Here is a 17,791-nt window from a genome sequence, read left to right on the forward strand (position 1 = left end):
TTCTTGGTGAACCATTATGTTAACGCACCAACATTTAAGAGAAAATTTGAAGTATTTTTGATATTTCACCGACACCTTTAAAATATCTACCGCTTCATGCGTTAAAAGTCAAATGTCCTATTCGTCCTTTATGTTTTCTATATATTTAATGAAATATGCTGTAATTGGTTTCAATATTATTTATAAATTAAAACTATTTTGTTTTGCTCCAGTCATGGGATGTATAGCGCTATTAGTTTTCAAACTAACAAATATCAATGAAAGATTAAACTTGTTTGTGGCAAATTATTGCCAGCGTTTAAAAACTCATGGTAAATACTTATTTTACAGGATTTGTTTATACCATCCCATTACTGGTGCCAGTCATGATCATAGGGGTGTTTCACCATTAAAACTTTTGAGAATATCATATAACCAAATAAAATTAAAATTCTGTAATTAACAATTCAGTGTGGTTGGTAAACTTGTCTGTATCTTAGTTAGGAAACTAGATAGGGTGCTTGTTAAGAAGACTGAATTAAGTAAGGTTTGTAAAGCGGTTTAAGCACATAGACATGACACACCTTACTTAATTCTGTCATCCTAACTGACATCCTAACTAGGATCTTAAAATGATGGCAATTGATAATATAATCATGCAAATGAATTGTAAAGTGTAAACTTACCAAAGATTCATTTGGGAAAAGAAAATATTGCGATATGTTTATTGGGAAGTGAAGTTTGGCAAAAAGTAATTGGACCAAACGGAAGTATACCGTACTTTACTGTACATGACTGTATCAGTAAATTCTAAGTGATTGAGCAGCAAACAGTACTTCTTGTTTTATAATGTTCTTATTTTCAGTCTTCGGGTGTCCCATAATTACCTCAGTAAATATCATGGAAAGTAAGTGAAATGGAATCCGAGCATTTCTTTCCTTTTGATCTATCAAATGCCCCTTCTGTTGTCGAATGCTCAGAAACAGATTATGCAAGATATTATTCAAAATCGACAAATATTAATTTTATTTTTCAAGACAGACATTTAATGACATCTTAGATACACAATGATTTTTTTACTGGGCAAAATATCTAAGTAATTAAAATATGTTAATACTTTTTTGTTGGTTCTTATAATTTTGTATACTTCTCGTTGGAAGATGTAAAAATCTGCGACATTCTTTGATATTTATTGCTTCACGTCCTAGTTAAAATCCGGTACGTAAATTTAAATTACCATAAACGAGCATTCGTTTTGCCATAACAACGAAAAAGCATCTTCTATCAAACTCAACATCAAGGTAGACATTTAATAATTCTCGCAAAAAATCTCAACCGCATTTCCGAGCATATTCAGGCAATTTTCACATGCTGTAGCAAGGGCACATTTTTCCTTAGAACAAGTCCATCTTTCCCTGTCTCGGTCCCGGCGTCTGTACATAAATTTCAACCCTTTATCACGGTATGCTCTTATTTCAGACTGTTTCTGTAATAATAACTCAATCGGGGAGGGGGGAGGGGGGGTTAATACGTTAATCATGGTTATAATGCTGCGTGCAGTGATCGCCACAGAGCTTCCCCTTTGCTCTCAATCTTTTATAGCTAAGATAAATTTTTAATATCCAATTGAATAAGATAAATAAATGGTTCAGCTCCTCCTTTGTTAATATGTAAAATGCCCGGGTCATGTTTTATTTTTATATTTTGTCTGCCAAGAGACGAGTCCAGCGATCTGGAGCCCGATTCTGATATTAATTATTTGTTCTGAACCTGTTCTGGATTTGATATGACAGGTATCAAAAGCGACATTTTTGGACCAGAAATGTGAGAAATGTCATTGTTAACAGCTAACATATCAAACCCGGGCTCCAGATTAAGTACAAGCCTCTTCCTACAAACAAGCACATTTTTGTAAATCTAAAAAAAAAAACTTGAAAATATAAGAATTGTTGAACTTAAAGTTTATTTTAATGTCAGTTTTTGTCATTAATTTTGAAAACTATTAATATATATTAATCGAATTTAAACTGTTGTAAGACATACTGACATTAAGCTAATTCAATCTCGGTTTAGTTACTCGCGCGGCATGTTATTATAATATAATGTTACTCGTAATATTAATATATATTCTAATCATACAAAACATATAATAGAACAGCAAAGCAATAAAAAATAAAATAACACTGATAACCATATTTTTTCTGCTTTTCAAAGGCATTGTTGAATATGTCTAGAAAACTTATAAACAATCTAAGCTAGATTGAATGCATAATTAAAAACAAAAACTTAAAAGTAACATTAAAATTAACAAGCTAAATTTCCTATTAAGATTCGTGAGGTGGTCTCGAGGATGCTGGTTTTGAAATGGTATTTAGGTAGATGTATTTTCAGGAAAGGGACGGAAAGATAACAAACACCATGGACAAACACCTATAGGGTGTTGCGGTATTCAATTTAGAAGCGTCGAAGCGTACTCAAGCTTTTGTCCCACTTAGAGTGTGTACATTATAATTATACGAGTAAGTATTTGGGATACAATTAAACTAGACTTTGATTTACTAGAAAGCTTCTGATTTGTTTCGCAAGAAAATATAGTTGAAAATAGATTAACATGTATTCATTCTGCAAATGTTTAAAATACTAGTTTATTAAGAAGTTTCCTGTGATGTGAAAGTGAGTTAATTGTTTTATTTGTTTTAATTAATGGAGTATAACAATATACATAATGGATATATACAGATGATTACTATAACTAGTAATTATTGAATTATTAATATAAAATGTATATTTGATTAGATATAAAATTACATTTTACTGTATTTTACATAATAGTAAATGAGAAGTCACGTAGATACTTGAAACGAGAAGTCGAGTATCTAATTCAGCTTCGTACCTATTTGAAGCTTTAATATTTGAGAGAGATAACCCTGTTTAACAGATAGCGTAGGGCGTAGCCGATAACCATTGCTTGACACCTACCGCCAAATTCCCACCTTCAGTTTCCATTTATAGTTTTACTGCCACCAGAGGGCCTACAGCGTACCACGTTTGACGTGTGGCATCCCTGTTACACTTACGTACGAATTTATAAGTGCGACAGAGAGACAACATGTCAAACGTGATTCGCGGTAGGCCCTCAGGTGACCGTGGGCCTCGGACGCAACGTTTGCGGCGATTGGCGTTCTGTTTATCGGAGCTTACGGTTCCAAATATTTATCTCCTAGTATTCATTCTGTCTGTTCCACGTTCCACAGAACTGAGTATTTCAACTGGGAATGCAATTAATTCAAAATGGGAAACGTAAATAGTGTTTATAATAATCCAAACGACAAATGGATAATGGATCCCGGTTTGAGGGACGGTAGATAAAGCCAGTTGAATCGAAATGGGAAAAGGGGAAAGTTAAATATATTGGAGAAATTTATATAAACGATAGACCCGTACATATTATTAAACAGTTGAGAACTCACCAACTTGTAATACGACATAACTATAACATAATACAGAAGATTCCGTTACCTTTGAATGTGCCGTATACATGTATGTAATTATCAGAGTATCGCAAGATTAGATAATGACATTGAGAAAACCCTGTAGTAAGGCCCGTTGTTGCCTGACAAACGGTCACTAGAAGAAAGACTTAAATATAAAGTATTCTTTACACTATTTACAGTATGTGTGACTAACAGCGTTCACCACTGGAGCTTAAGGCTCCGGGAGGCAATGACAAGAGAATGTTACACAGATGGTACACAAGAATTTAAAGTAACCCGCAATTACTGTAGGCCTGATGATTATTGAAACTTTAAAACTAACTTTGAACAGAGTGGTAGTGGTGCTGTGACCTAATCGCAAACCAGATAGAAGTGGTGAAAGAAGAATGTTCCGGTGTATCTATCAACTGTGAAATTTGTTTATGGGCTGCAGCCTCGAGAATTTTGCATAACAATTGAATAATAGAGATTGGTCGAAAATGATTGAGAGAACTGGAATTGCTAACTTTAGGAAGAGGAATTACAAAGGCCTTACGCCAACAAGATGGAAAAATAATTCAGTTATAAGGAAGTTATAATAGTCCGACTCGTAAGTGCAAAGTACAATCCCAACCGGAAGTAAGCATAACGCTTGGCATGCATGTAGCTTATTAAGTAAGAAAGAAAAAAAGAACGCGAAAGCGAATTGTCAATTGAGCATTCTCACTTTTCCCTCTCTACTCTCCTTTTTACCACTTTTGTGTCCCATTTCTAGTTTTTCATTGTTATTAGAAATATGGTGGAAGTTATTAGAGAACTGCCAATAAACAATATTATTATATTCTTCATCTGTTACAATAGTTACCTGCAAAGTATGTTGCTAGGAATAATGGTTTTTAAATTTTGCAAGGTGCAAATTTTGACAAGCAATTTAGTTCTGCTATACGACATGTCAAAAAGTGATCTATAGACGGGCTATGACTATAAAAGAGTACAAAATGATACTTTATACCTCAACTCTTGAAAAAATTTATAAATCCAATTATGTGTCGTCCTTATGGGCTGTATTAGCGACATCAGATAAGCAAACATTTAACTTGTCATACCGAATATTAGCATATCTATCTATATATTTTTATTTTCAATAACGTCGCTATATATATATTATATGTATATATTTTTTCAAGGTCTTACTTAAATAGACGCTTATAAGTAAAGTGCTATCGAATCTAACAATTTATAACATTCAAGCTTTCGCGCAATTTATAATAACTGATGTGAGATCCCTTGTTGCAAAAAATATGAAGCCTCTAAAAGGGACAGAAAAATACCCGGACATCAAACAACGTATTTCATCCTTTTAAAATTGCTTCTTTACGATCTCGAATATTTCACCTGTTGAGTTCTTGAAGTCGAGTATTATCCGAATTTGCGTGTCTTCTGAGATTTCAGATTTTTTATACAAATCTCATATCTACTTTATTGCACCTGAACTAGACGCGTTACGGCAAAGCTTTTCGCAATTTTCTTTATTTTGATATGACAATAAAAGTTCTTGCGTTTTTATTATCATATCTGTATCACCAGCATCATAAATTACGTTTTTAATTACGTTCAAAAGGTATAGTGTCATAATGTGCTACGAGCCGATTTTGATTCCATCACCATTATCGGCCGAAAGATGTTCACTACTGGTCTAGGCATCCCCTTAAGATCTTCACAATTCCATCTTCGAAAGCACCACCGGGTGAACAATATGTGAACATTCCCTATCGTACACCCGACGATAATGATAATTCAATGATGACCAGGACCGGGGTCCTGGAGGTCTCTAAAAAAATTTCTGAGACACTTATGCAGCTGGGTGTGCCTCCATACGAACTTAATATTGTAGTAAAATTTCCGGCTTAGACACTTAAAAATGTTTATTAAAAAACACTGATGCTCATTAAATAGAACGATTGTAATTTTAGTATAAACTAAACAAAGCTACCATAAAAATATTATCACCATTACCTATGCAACACTGAGGTGCAACAAAGTTGAAGATTTACGGTTATTGTATGAAAGAAATACAACACAAGCTTTACATCCATAACCTTTTTAGCATAAAAAACCGGTCAAGTGAGAGTTCGTTTTACTCGCGCACCGAGGGTTCCGTATAAACTTTGAATTATCTCGCGTAACTATAAAGGCGAAAGACTTTTGCACAGAAGTACCTATGCTAAGTATAATTAAATAAATAAATTGTGTATAACGCCATCTACCGGCAAACTGTCTAACTAATTTGCGCGATGTAATGCACGTATGTATGTTGGTTTTTCGAGGATAATTCTCTATCATGTAAACCGATTCCAAAAATTGTTCTTTTATTTGAAAAAGGAGGTATTTAATGTAATATTATAGAAATATCAAGTATAATAAACATACGTAAAGTTGGTTAAATTGCAAACTAAATTCAGAAAGGTTTTTTGCTAATTAAAAAAAAAAATAGCAAGATAGAGGTCAGGTTATATTTTTCCTGTAAAATTTATAATATAATAAAATAACATAACATTAGTGTTGTTCATAACTATTCCAAATTTCAAAGCAATAGCATGGTTCTCGAGATATTTAGCGATGTGACAGACAGGTTCCTTTTGTACCTGTCTGGTACGGAATCCTAAGCTTGCTAACATAATTATGCATCATCATAATTATATCAGGCAATATTGTATATAGAACGTTGATTGATGGAAATAAAGAACATAGGGTACCCTTAATTATATCACATATCAATACTTACTTCCTCACTTATTACCGTAATCCACCGAACTCTGGCATCCATCACCAGATAAATTAGGTAAATGAAACAAACTCAAGTTGGGCATAATGTTAGCTAGGGTAGTGAAAATACGAGTAATACTTACATCGACATTAATACCAGCAAATGGAAAAATTTTCGTGGAAGGTGTTTCAGTAGGGGAGTAGCAGTAGAACTCTTGGCGCCCCCTGTACCACTTAACAGAGTAAAGGGGGGCATCAGTTAGCTCGTACAGGCAGGCGAAAGTAGCGTCTGCTCCTCGCTGGACCACTGGAGGAGATATCCGGAGCTCAGTAGCGCGAAGCCCGCCTGCTCCTGCGTGTAAGAAACGGTGATATAATAAATCGGCCAAGAGCATGTCGGGCCATGCTCAGTGTAGGGTTGCGAAGTTACCAATTCTTTCCGAAAATATTATCTTTATCAAAAACTGGTTTTTGGAGACCCTTATTCGTTTTGCAAGACCTATTCAACGATACCCCACGTTATTATTGGGTTAAAGCAAAAATAACAAAAAAGATCATTTTGTGTAAATGTCTTTTGTAATAAATGATTTAAATGTATCCATGCCAAATAGTAGCTTTCTAGCACTAACGATCACGGAGCAAAGCCGCGGACGGACGGACAGACTGATATGGCCAAACTATAAGGGTTTTAAGGTAACTACGAATCCCTAAAAAGGGTGTATGCGAAAAAAGGTAAAAATAATTTTTAAGAAAAAAAACCGACTTTAATGAGGGATACTGGTGAAAGAACGATTATTGTTGATTTTAGATTTCATACAATGAAATTAAAAAGACAGCGTCCTACGCCTAATTATGTAGAAAAGGAGGTAACATGTTTTTTTTTTGCCACTGCACCCACCTTGACACTTTTCAGATTTGCCCTACGGTTGACTAGTAAGATACCCGCAATAGGGTATTCGACTGTATTTAAGATAAATTATTTCACACCATGCATGAAATAAATCACCAGATAATTATAAAAAAAAACTTTTTTAAATGTAAATGCTTGATTTGCCAAAGAAAATACAAAAATCACTATATGTATGCCTTTTATTTTTGAAGAGTTCCCTCGATTCCTCATGAACCCCATCGTCAGAACTCGAACTTGACAAAAATTTGTTTTGAAAATTTAATTACTTAACAAACACAGCGAAGAGGAGAAATCGCCAAACGTGTACTATGCGTCGTTGAAAAGATCCATTCTGATCATCATCAGCAGTTCCACTTCATCAAATGTAAGGGACATTTGTATGTTTTTATTTGTATTTTTAATGTAAATGCTTGATTTGTTACAGAAAATACAAAAATCACTATATGTATGCCTTTCACATTTAAAGAGTGCCCTCGATTCCTAATAGATCCCATCATCAGAACTGAGTCTTGACAAAAACGGGACCAATCTGTATATATATAAATTCAAACAAAAAAATAATTTTCAAAATCGGTTCAGAAATGACGGAGTTATAGAGTAACAAACATTAAAAAAAAAACTTACAACAGAATTGATAACCTCCTCTTTTGAAATCTTGAAGTCGGTTAAAAAAAAGCGGCCAAGTGCGAGTCGGACTCGCGCATGAAGGGTTCCGTACAATTTAAGACGTATTAAAAAAAAATCTTCTTACTAGATCTTGTTCAACATTTTACCACTTTGGACACACATTTTACCACTTTGGAAGTGTCTCTCGCGCAAACTATTCAGTTTAGAAAAAAATGATATTAGGAACCTAACTATCATTTTTGAAGACCTATCCATAGATACCTTACACGTATATGTTTGATGAAAAAATTTTTTTTAAAATTTTATGACGTATTAAAAAAATAACTACTCACTAGATCTCGTTCAAAACAATTTTCGGTGGAAGTTTGCATGGTAATGTATATCATATATTTTTTTTAGATTTTTCATTCTGTTATTTTAGAAGTTACAGGGGGGGGGACACACTTTTTTTCACTTTGGAAGGTTCTCTCGCGCAAACTATTCAGTTTAGAAAAAAATGATATTAGAAACATTAATATCATTTTTGAAGACCTATCCATAGATACCCCACACGTATGGGTATGATGAAAAAAAATTTTTTTTTTAATTTCATGACGTATTAAAAAAAAACTACTTACTAGGTCTCGTTCAAACCAATTTTCGGTGGAAGTTTACATGGCAATGTATATCATATATTTTTTTTAGATTTTTCATTCTGTTATTTTAGAAGTTACAGGGGGGGGGACACACTTTTTTTCACTTTGGAAGGTTCTCTCGCGCAAACTATTCAGTTTAGAAAAAAATGATAATAGAAACATTAATATCATTTTTGAAGACCTATCCATAGATACCCCACACGTATGGGTATGATGAAAGAAAAAATTTTTTTTTAATTTCATGACGTATTAAAAAAAAACTACTTACTAGATCTCGTTCAAACCAATTTTCGGTGGAAGTTTACATGGCAATGTATATCATATATTTTTTTTAGATTTTTCATTCTGTTATTTTAGAAGTTACGGGGGGGGGGGACACACATTTTACCACTTTGGAAGTGTCTCTCGCGCAAACTATTCATTTTAGAAAAAAATGATATTAGAAACCTCAATATCATTTTTGAAGACCTATCCATAGATACCCCACACGTATGGGTTTGATGAAAAAAGATTTTTTGAGTTTCAGTTCTAAGTATGGGGAACCCCCAAAATTTATTGTTTTTTTTCTATTTTTGTGTAAACATCCTAATGCGGTTCATAGAATACATCTACTTACCAAGTTTGAACAGTACAGCTCTTATAGTTTCGGAAAAAAGTGGCTGTGACAGAATCGGACAGACAGACGGACATGACGAATCTATAAGGGTTCCGTTTTTTGCCATTTGGCTACGGAACCCTAAAAATCGTCTAAAAATATCGATGTAATGAGCGATTTTTAACGGAAAGAATCTACAGCACCATGAGTTCTATATTATTTAAAGAGTCGTTCAATAAAAAAATACTTAAATTTTAAAATGTTCAGTAAAAGCATGCACGTCAGAACAGAAAAACGTGAAAACGGTGTTGATGGGTCTTCGTGTAGGTACTTGAAAATTTTACGCGACATTTTTCATGTTAAAAATTCGCTGCGTTGTGCAATTGGACCGCTACGCGCGTGTCGTAGCATGAATTAGGTGCTAAGATTAAAACAATAAATGTTTGGGACTAAGTTTTCTTCCTAAGATTTAGATAGTAACAGCGTTATATGAATCGACCTGAAACTTAATTATGTATAATTATATTAAGAGGTGGGGGGATGGTAAGGAGCAAACAACGTTTCAAACTAAAGTTTCTGGTTCTTGCACAGTAACATAACTGATAAATTCTATATATCAGTATATGTACATGTATTTCTTCTAACAATGTAAGAATAAACTAATATGACCAATGGTATAGAGGTAACATGGTAGGAAAGTTTTGAGAAAAGAGTTATTCAGGGCGGGTGGCTTTGTTTGAAACTCTATTCTTTTTTTAGTTAGTAACAGGGCTGGTAACGTTCCCACTTTACCTTCTTAATGAAAACACATTTTTTAAATTCATATTCAGTATGTGACGGAAATATGTTTACCAGTAGATGCCAGGTTATTTTCATTTATATATGTAGTCAATATTATAATTTTTAATTATTTGCATACTTTTTCAATCGTGTTTATGTTTTTTGGCGTTTTCCAATAATGATCTAATATAAAGTAAATATTTTTCTTCACAAATAGTCTCGAATTTTGTCAAGACTTTGTATAATGAAGAGAAATATTATTTATTCCCTGTCACATTGGCATTGAAATATTTTTAGCTTAAATACGTGCATAACAACTCGCTTTTTAATATGAGACTGTCTGACTGAATACATAATATGATTTTGTACGTGTACCTATTAAGGATTATGATATAGGCCATAATCGTTATATCATGATTATGATATACTAAGATATGTATGAAAGTGCGTTGTTTTATATTTATATTTTCATGCGATACCTATGCGAGTACATATTTGATCCTGTTTATTATCTGAATGAATGGAATAATAATATTATAAAACAATAAATAAAGCAAAATTTAATTAAAGTACTATATACATGTACATACATACATCGATAACGGTGGTCGCTTAACATTAAGCGGGCCACACGTAGCATTTATAGGTAGGTAATAAATAAATAAACTTCACTCCGTGGCTTCCGTAGAGGCAGGCTTCTGTCATTATGTGCCGAAATCTTTTAGTTCAGTAATCCATAGACGGCTTGTTTTTATATCCATTCCTACTTAATAATATACATATTTGTAAGCGCTATAAATCTCAAAGCAAAAAAAAACCTAACAAGTGCGAGTCGTACTCGCCCACCGAGGGTTCCGTACTTTTTAGTATTTATTGTTATAGCGGCAACAGAAATACATCATCTGTGAAAATTTTAACTGTATAGCTTGGTTCATAAGATACAGCCTGGTGACAGACGGGCAGACTGCGGAGTCTTAGTAATAAGGGCCCCTAAAAACTACTTACTAGGTACACCTTTTTTGATTACAAATCACCGTTTTTCCCCTAGCCTTAAAATTAACCGTGAAAAAGGCCAATAAAGTACATAGGTACTTAATCTTTAAATGCATAGTGATGTATTGCAGTATACACAACAAAAAACATATAATTATATGCATAATTAGATAAAATTGATTTAGTGCAGTATAATTATTTTGATCATAAATAATACACTTTCAGATGTTTTATTCAAATTTGAGCAGTATTTTAGTTTAAAAAATGGCGGAAGATTTAAAAATATCGGAAAATCTGGAAAAGTTGGTGATTTTTAGTATGTGATTTAGGCGGTTTTTTTCGGGGTTTGTAATTATTTTATATTTAAAATCTTTATCAAAGGTATATCACAAATGGTGTACCTTTCTTATAGTAGTAAGATTTTTCTTAAATCTCTTACTGAAAATTATATATTTACATAAATATGATTTAGCCTATATAAATTCTGACACTGATTTATTTATTTATTATTTTTCCTAGAATCAGTAAACAATTATGTAACACATATTAATTTCAGGCAAAAAGAACAAAACGTGCATTTAAGGGTTAACACATATTACTAGAAAAGGGAACGACCGTGTCTCCATACATACATTTTTTTCTCAGGATATTGATAATCTACTCGTATAAATTATAAAATTTGAGGTTAATTAACCATAGCTACTTTAATTATTATAAAAGTCAGGAGCGAAAAACCAAATTTCATACTCTTATAATAGATTGAAAAGTCGAAAAAAATAAAACAAGGGTCATAGCTATGGTCAATATACATTAAATGGTGTAATTTTTTTTGTATAATATCAATATTCAGGGAGGAAAATGGGTACTACGTTTGTATGGAGAAGCGGTCGTCCCTTTGGTCTCAAAGTTATTGCATCTTTATAATAAAATATTATAAAATCAATTTTTTTTGCTGAATGGTGAAATTAAAGGTACATGATTGAAGCTTACTTATCGTGAGCTACTGTAGTGTCCACAGGAAAGACGTCCGTATTTCTAAATGTTAAAAGTCCCCGACAAGCTCGGCCGAATTTCACTGTCCCATCCAAACGGGGTTTCGTACTTATTTTAAAATTACGTGTTGGATTGGAATTAAACTTTGCACATAAACCCCCTTATTCATAAACGTGTACTAAAGTTACGATGCCGCTAATCATCGTTTGTCACTTTCCATCATACCAACACGTCGGAAAGGGACAAACGATGATTAGCGGCATCGTAACTTTAGTACACGTTTATGAATAAGGGGGAAAATGACATGAGGTACATCTAGGGCGGAAATTAGTTTATATTGCTCCACGTTATAAAACAACCGAAATAGAACAAAAACAAATTTTGTATGAAAATCTTAAATGCGCTATATATTTTTGACTATTGTATATATATATATATATATATATATATATATATATATATATATATTTTAGAACACAAACAGTCACATATACAAATGGATTTGAAGTACAATGTAGAGTATTTAACATACTTAAGAATCATAGACCTGGAGGTTCATTATTAAGTACATAATGTTAACATACATACTAACAGCATAAAGAAAGTAAAATCATGAGCCATACTTCTATTTAAGTACTAGTCTTCAGAGGAAAAAAAAATACAATAAGTGGTAATACAGTAAGCAGGTTTGACATTACTGTCTATTTCATTAATTATCGGATATGTTGTATTTTTTTATTTATTTACTATTATATATATGAATATGAGGCTACATACTCGTAAACTAATGACATACACAATTAGATATACTTTATGCTATTGTAAGTACAACACTTCAGAGCAATCTAGCTAGTCATTTTAAAATGAGAGCTTAACTACGTTTGTACGGAGAACCGAGCTTGCTGAGGCCCTTAATATTCGGTGTGACTATAAAACATTTATAAATATTTTTTGGTATACTGTAGGCATTTATTTATTAATAAAAATTCCAGACGTTTCACTTACGTTCAAAACGTAATAACATATGAATTTCGTGACAACCCTGTTTCTTTCTTGAGCAACTTGTGTACAAAACAAAGAGTAGTTATTTCGTACAATGGCAAAGGAAAATGCTTCTTTGTACTGGAATGTCTTGAAATAAGAGTGCCAGTGACATTTGGAAATTATTAAATTGTTTCGTACCGTAGATTATTTATTATTTAAATTTTAGAATGTTATTATCATAGAAGACTAACCATCTTACGAGTATGATTTCGGTAGCTGCAACTCAATACACTAATTATTACAAATTATTGAAAACTAACAACTAACTTAACCAGTCAACATATTTTGTTTATTATAACTTGTTTAATATAAAATAATAACGACTTCGAAGAGTTTGATTTTCATTTGCATTTAACGAATTTTCTGTGACCTAGTCAATGCAATTTAATTTTGCTAGAAAATAGGTTTGCAATTTTTTTTAAATGTATTGACAATTGCTTAATTACCATTTTTATCCGTGCTTTGCGAACCGAATACATTTTAATAACAAATGTGTTAAAAGGCCAGATAGCAGTCGCTGATTCTTATAAAAGATATCGTGTTGTGTGTAGTTTTTAGGATTAAAATATATTTTTTATGATATGTATGCTAGTTTTAAGGTACTTATCTATGGGCCACTAGTTGCCGTAGTAAATTGTAGGAGAGGCCGGAAAACCGCTTAAAGATGGAAGAGTGAGTTTGTAAATAATACGAGTTCATCGTTAGCGTTTCCGGCCGAGGCATTACTTAGTGCTTTTCACGGCTACTACGAGGAAATAAAAAAAAATTCATGACTATAAGTACTTCAATAGAAATTAATATTTATATTGGCGTGAGGACAATTGTTGAAAGAAAGCGATATATTTTTGCCAGGAACATTTATATTTTCTTCACTAGAAGAACTCATTTTTATAGCATAGATACGTGTTTCTTGTATTTTTTAGTCAAACACAATTTATACTATCCAATGCAGTATTTTTTAATCTCGCCTTTTTTACTCTTTTATCACTTTTAAGAGGCGTTTTTCTGTTGCTTCAAACAAACTCTAAATTTAGAAGCATGAAACATTGTAGTAGTGGTGGTTCAGGTGCTACAGATATTGCCTACTTTCCAGCTCGGTTTTAAACCATTTATTGCCACATATCCGAACAGTGGCGTGAAAAAAATAAAGTCTCTCATTCATTCATTCATTCATAAGCACGCGTTTCGAGGTGAAAAAGCGATAACATAAATACATACCCACGACATCTAGCCTTGCCACGGCGGTGTGGTGCGGGTACGATGGCGCGTTCAGGATCACCTCGCAGCTGTAGTTGCCCGTGAGGCTCGGACCCACCCGCAAAAGCACTACGTGGGTCTCGTTAGATTTTAATCTCTGCAACAATATAGTATTTTTTTGAAGTTTTAGGTTATGTAGTTTTAGTTAAGTAGTAAAAATATCCAAAATGTGCAAGTATATAAGTATATTTATTTGTTTGGAGCCGCATTCGAACTTTAATCATTTACTTTTACGAACATTTACATTATTGGTGGGAACGAGCTACACTTATAGCTATGTCAAATTGTTATAAAAACAAGATCAGATATTTATAGTTCGAATGCCATTTATGTTATGTATACCTACCTAAAGCTTTTGTTGCCTTACTGAGTAATCGTTTTATAAAGCCATTTCAATATTTATTTGAAAATGATTTAGTCTATAATTGCGTTTTGACGTCCAAAGTGTCCAAACCAATATCAATCACACCGTAATTCATGAAATCGTCAAAACGGGAAAGTTTACGTTACAAATCCACTCACGTCGACTTTAATCCCGTTGACAGGCAGAACTCTCGTCGTTGGTGACTCGAACGGCGAATATCTGTAGAACTCGTGGGCGCCCTTGTACCACTTTACGGAGTATATTCCGTACTCTCGCAACTGGTACAGGCAAGCCATCGTCACATTTCTACCGCGTTGTACGACGCGTGGCGTGATTCGCAGTTCCGTGGTACGGAGGCCACCCGCGCCTGTGAACAATGAGATACTGGTTTAGTTTTTTGGTAAATTAATTTGGGGGAAAAAGTTGGTGTGAATGCTATGAGGACAGATGTTGAGAATGAAAAAGCTTTAGGGTATTACTGAAATGGATTCATTAAAAATGATAAACTGCTGTCAACGTGATACGGCAAAACATATACTTGTAGTAATGTACATAGTGGTAGACGGTATAATGTATATAAGCAAACCCCAGCGTTTAGTTCAGCCACCCTAGGATATGTAACTCGACAAACAAAACCACTTAGGCTAGAAGTCATCATTAGCGTTATTGCCACCCCTTGCCATTATGTATAACCCTCCAAATCCCGCTGTTCCCAACACATTAGCTGGGTTTATTGCAGTGCATTGGATGGACAGGCGTAATCGAGAAGAAGAGTAATAGCAACATTACTGACCCATTTGGGGGTGGATTATAAAAAGTGTTTCGGCAAATTACTGCACTAACGTATAGTAAGTACGTATACATAATGTAAAAAATACAAATTAAAAATCATTTAATATAGCTTAAATTAGATAAGGAAAAAGCATCTGGTTATGATGCATTTAAATCTCAAAATCTTTTGTCGGCGAATTTGACAACCTCTACGCATATTGTTATTATTGAACATTGCTCCCGTTTCATATTTATGTTTTGATGGGATTTACTGTGGTAGTTCCTAAATATTCTTTCACAACATACAATAGAGAAAGGCCATGCCAGGATAAGCTAAGTGAATCTGCCCCCAGCGAGTTTTGGCTTGTAATTTTTTTTTACTAAAATCTATAACATTTGGGGGGGGGGGGCTGATATTTTGCATACTTGCTACTAATATAAAGCCACATGATCAAAAAAATTACAAGCCAAAACTCGCTGGGGGTAGATTCACTTAGCTTATCCTGGCATGGCCTTTTCATATTTTCTTTGTATTTATATTGTTTTACACTCAGAGCAACAACACTATAGAGGTACAAAAGCGGCCAAGTGCGAGTCAGACTCGTCCATGAGGAGTTCCGTACCATTTATGACGTTTTAAAAAAAACTACTTACTAGATCTCGTTCAAACCAATTTTCAGTGGAAGTTTGCATGGTAATGTACTTCATATATTTTTTTTGTTTTATCAATCAATATTTTGTCTCTCATGGGTGCACGCATGTGGCAACTCTATGGTATATTTTTTGGAGTTTTTACAAAAACATGCTTAGTATTACTTACGAGTAAGTACCTAGTTACTAGTCAAATAAAGATAAAATAACAATTTGGCCGTGCACTGTTATAATTTATTTATACACGTAATGCATTACAATGAGATAGAATCCGCTGTTTTCCCCAGGGTTCTTGGAGCAAGAAAAAAACAATGAATACAAAAACCTACTATTGAACGTGTTTTTCTTCCATGTCGAGTGCGTTGTTAGTGTAAGTTTTTTCATTTAAACAAGTAAACCAAATTATTCTTTACAAACATGAAACTGAGTACGAATTTTGTTGTATTTATTATCTGCTCTTTCTTGAAAGTCAGATCCAATAGACATAACTTTATTGGCTTTTTTGATTTGGTGATTTAGAAACATTAAGTAGATGCTGGATTTGTTGAAAGTATTTTGCGGGATTTATAAGATAGTTTTCTTTTATTTTACAATGATGTCAAACGTACTCGTAAAGCTACTTTTTTATGGAAATGGTTCTGATTTTGGTATTTTAATATGTCAGAAATCGCCTTGCATTAACATACAACATAAAATTTTCGCTACGTTTAATTTAACTGAAATATAAATAGTAAAAACAAATATTTTAACTACGGGTGAATTTGACATAGCAAAAATAACAATATCAAGTTATTATGTCAAATGCAGAGTGATTTTTTGATATATTCGAATAGTACAATCACAACTTTTTTCATAGTCCAGTACCCCTAGTGTAAATAAATTCGATTTCCAAACGTGACGTACGCGTTTGCGTTTAGTCTCATTTTGTATTGAATTTCGAAAGAGCGCGCCAAGCGGGACGTTTTGGAAACTCAAAATCCTATACAAAATGACACTTAACGCAAACGCGTTCGTCACGTTATGATGTCGATCAAAGTTACACTAGGGGTACAGTATATTTAGTACAAGACGTTGCTGTGAAAGAATAGATTAGACTATCTTGATAAATCCCGCAAAATATTTCCAACAAATCCGGTATTTACTAAACGTTTCTAAATCACCGAATCAATAAAGCCATACTCATAAGTTTATTCCGATACAGACTCGTAGCTTGTTATAGCCGCGCACCTGCCGCCGTCCGAATGGCAATATTTCTCGCTGTCTCCAGTTTGTTTTCTTTTTTATCTGGAGCGGACTTAGTGGGACAAAACACGCTAACTTGTTATTAAAAGCGTTTCATGTTATAAATAACTAATGATTTGAAATGTTAGACTTAAAACCTAATAGCAATTCGTTCGTTTTTGTTCCTTGCAGCACCATTTTACAGGTGCACCTGCCTTCATTTAAACAAATGCATAAGAGGTGGTTAAAACTGCAAGTTAATTTCGTTCAATAAATATAAAACTATTACTGTTGTTTTTATAGGCGGCGCGAGAATCTTAAAGCTAGGACAGTAAAACTTCTTTTTTATGGTTCCCTACGTAAAGGGTTAATACGGGACCATATTAATAAGACTCCACTGACCGTCTGTCTATTTGCCTGTCACCATGATTTATTTATTTATTTAAAACTTTATTGCACAAAAGAAAAACTTAATGTACAAAAGGCGAACTTAATGCCATGTGGCATTCTCTACCAGTCAACCTTAGGGCAAAGCAGAAAAGATTGTAGGCGGTGCGTTTAAAACTAAAAGAAATTGTTATTGAAAGAATTAAAAGTCCTAATACACATAAATTAATTATAAACTACTTAAACACATAAAGACACATACATACATTATATAAATAAATATATATATATACATAATATGCATAACCGATTCGTGAGACTGATACTTAATTGATCTTTAAACTG

The 17,791-nt window shown here is 33.3% G+C and overlaps 1 protein-coding gene and 1 long non-coding RNA gene across 2 annotated transcripts in view; one reads left to right on the forward strand and one right to left on the reverse strand.

Annotated features, from left to right (window-relative positions):
• Positions 1-17,791, forward strand: part of LOC133516303 (uncharacterized) — a 175,622-nt gene that overhangs the window by 113,599 nt on the left and 44,232 nt on the right. The gene's annotated exons all lie outside the window — the stretch shown is intronic.
• The window catches only part of LOC133516302 (uncharacterized), an 83,627-nt gene that overhangs the window by 14,410 nt on the left and 51,426 nt on the right, over positions 1-17,791 (reverse strand). The window contains exons 2-4 of the mRNA XM_061849155.1: positions 14,575-14,783; positions 14,014-14,149; positions 6,362-6,570 (exon numbers count right to left, since the gene is read on the reverse strand). Of these exons, the coding sequence (XP_061705139.1) occupies positions 6,362-6,570; positions 14,014-14,149; positions 14,575-14,783 (554 nt within the window). The remainder of the gene's footprint in view (positions 1-6,361; positions 6,571-14,013; positions 14,150-14,574; positions 14,784-17,791) is intronic.

The sequence above is a fragment of the Cydia pomonella genome, chromosome 3 (genome assembly GCF_033807575.1).
Source record: "Cydia pomonella isolate Wapato2018A chromosome 3, ilCydPomo1, whole genome shotgun sequence".
Taxonomy (NCBI): domain Eukaryota; kingdom Metazoa; phylum Arthropoda; class Insecta; order Lepidoptera; family Tortricidae; genus Cydia; species Cydia pomonella.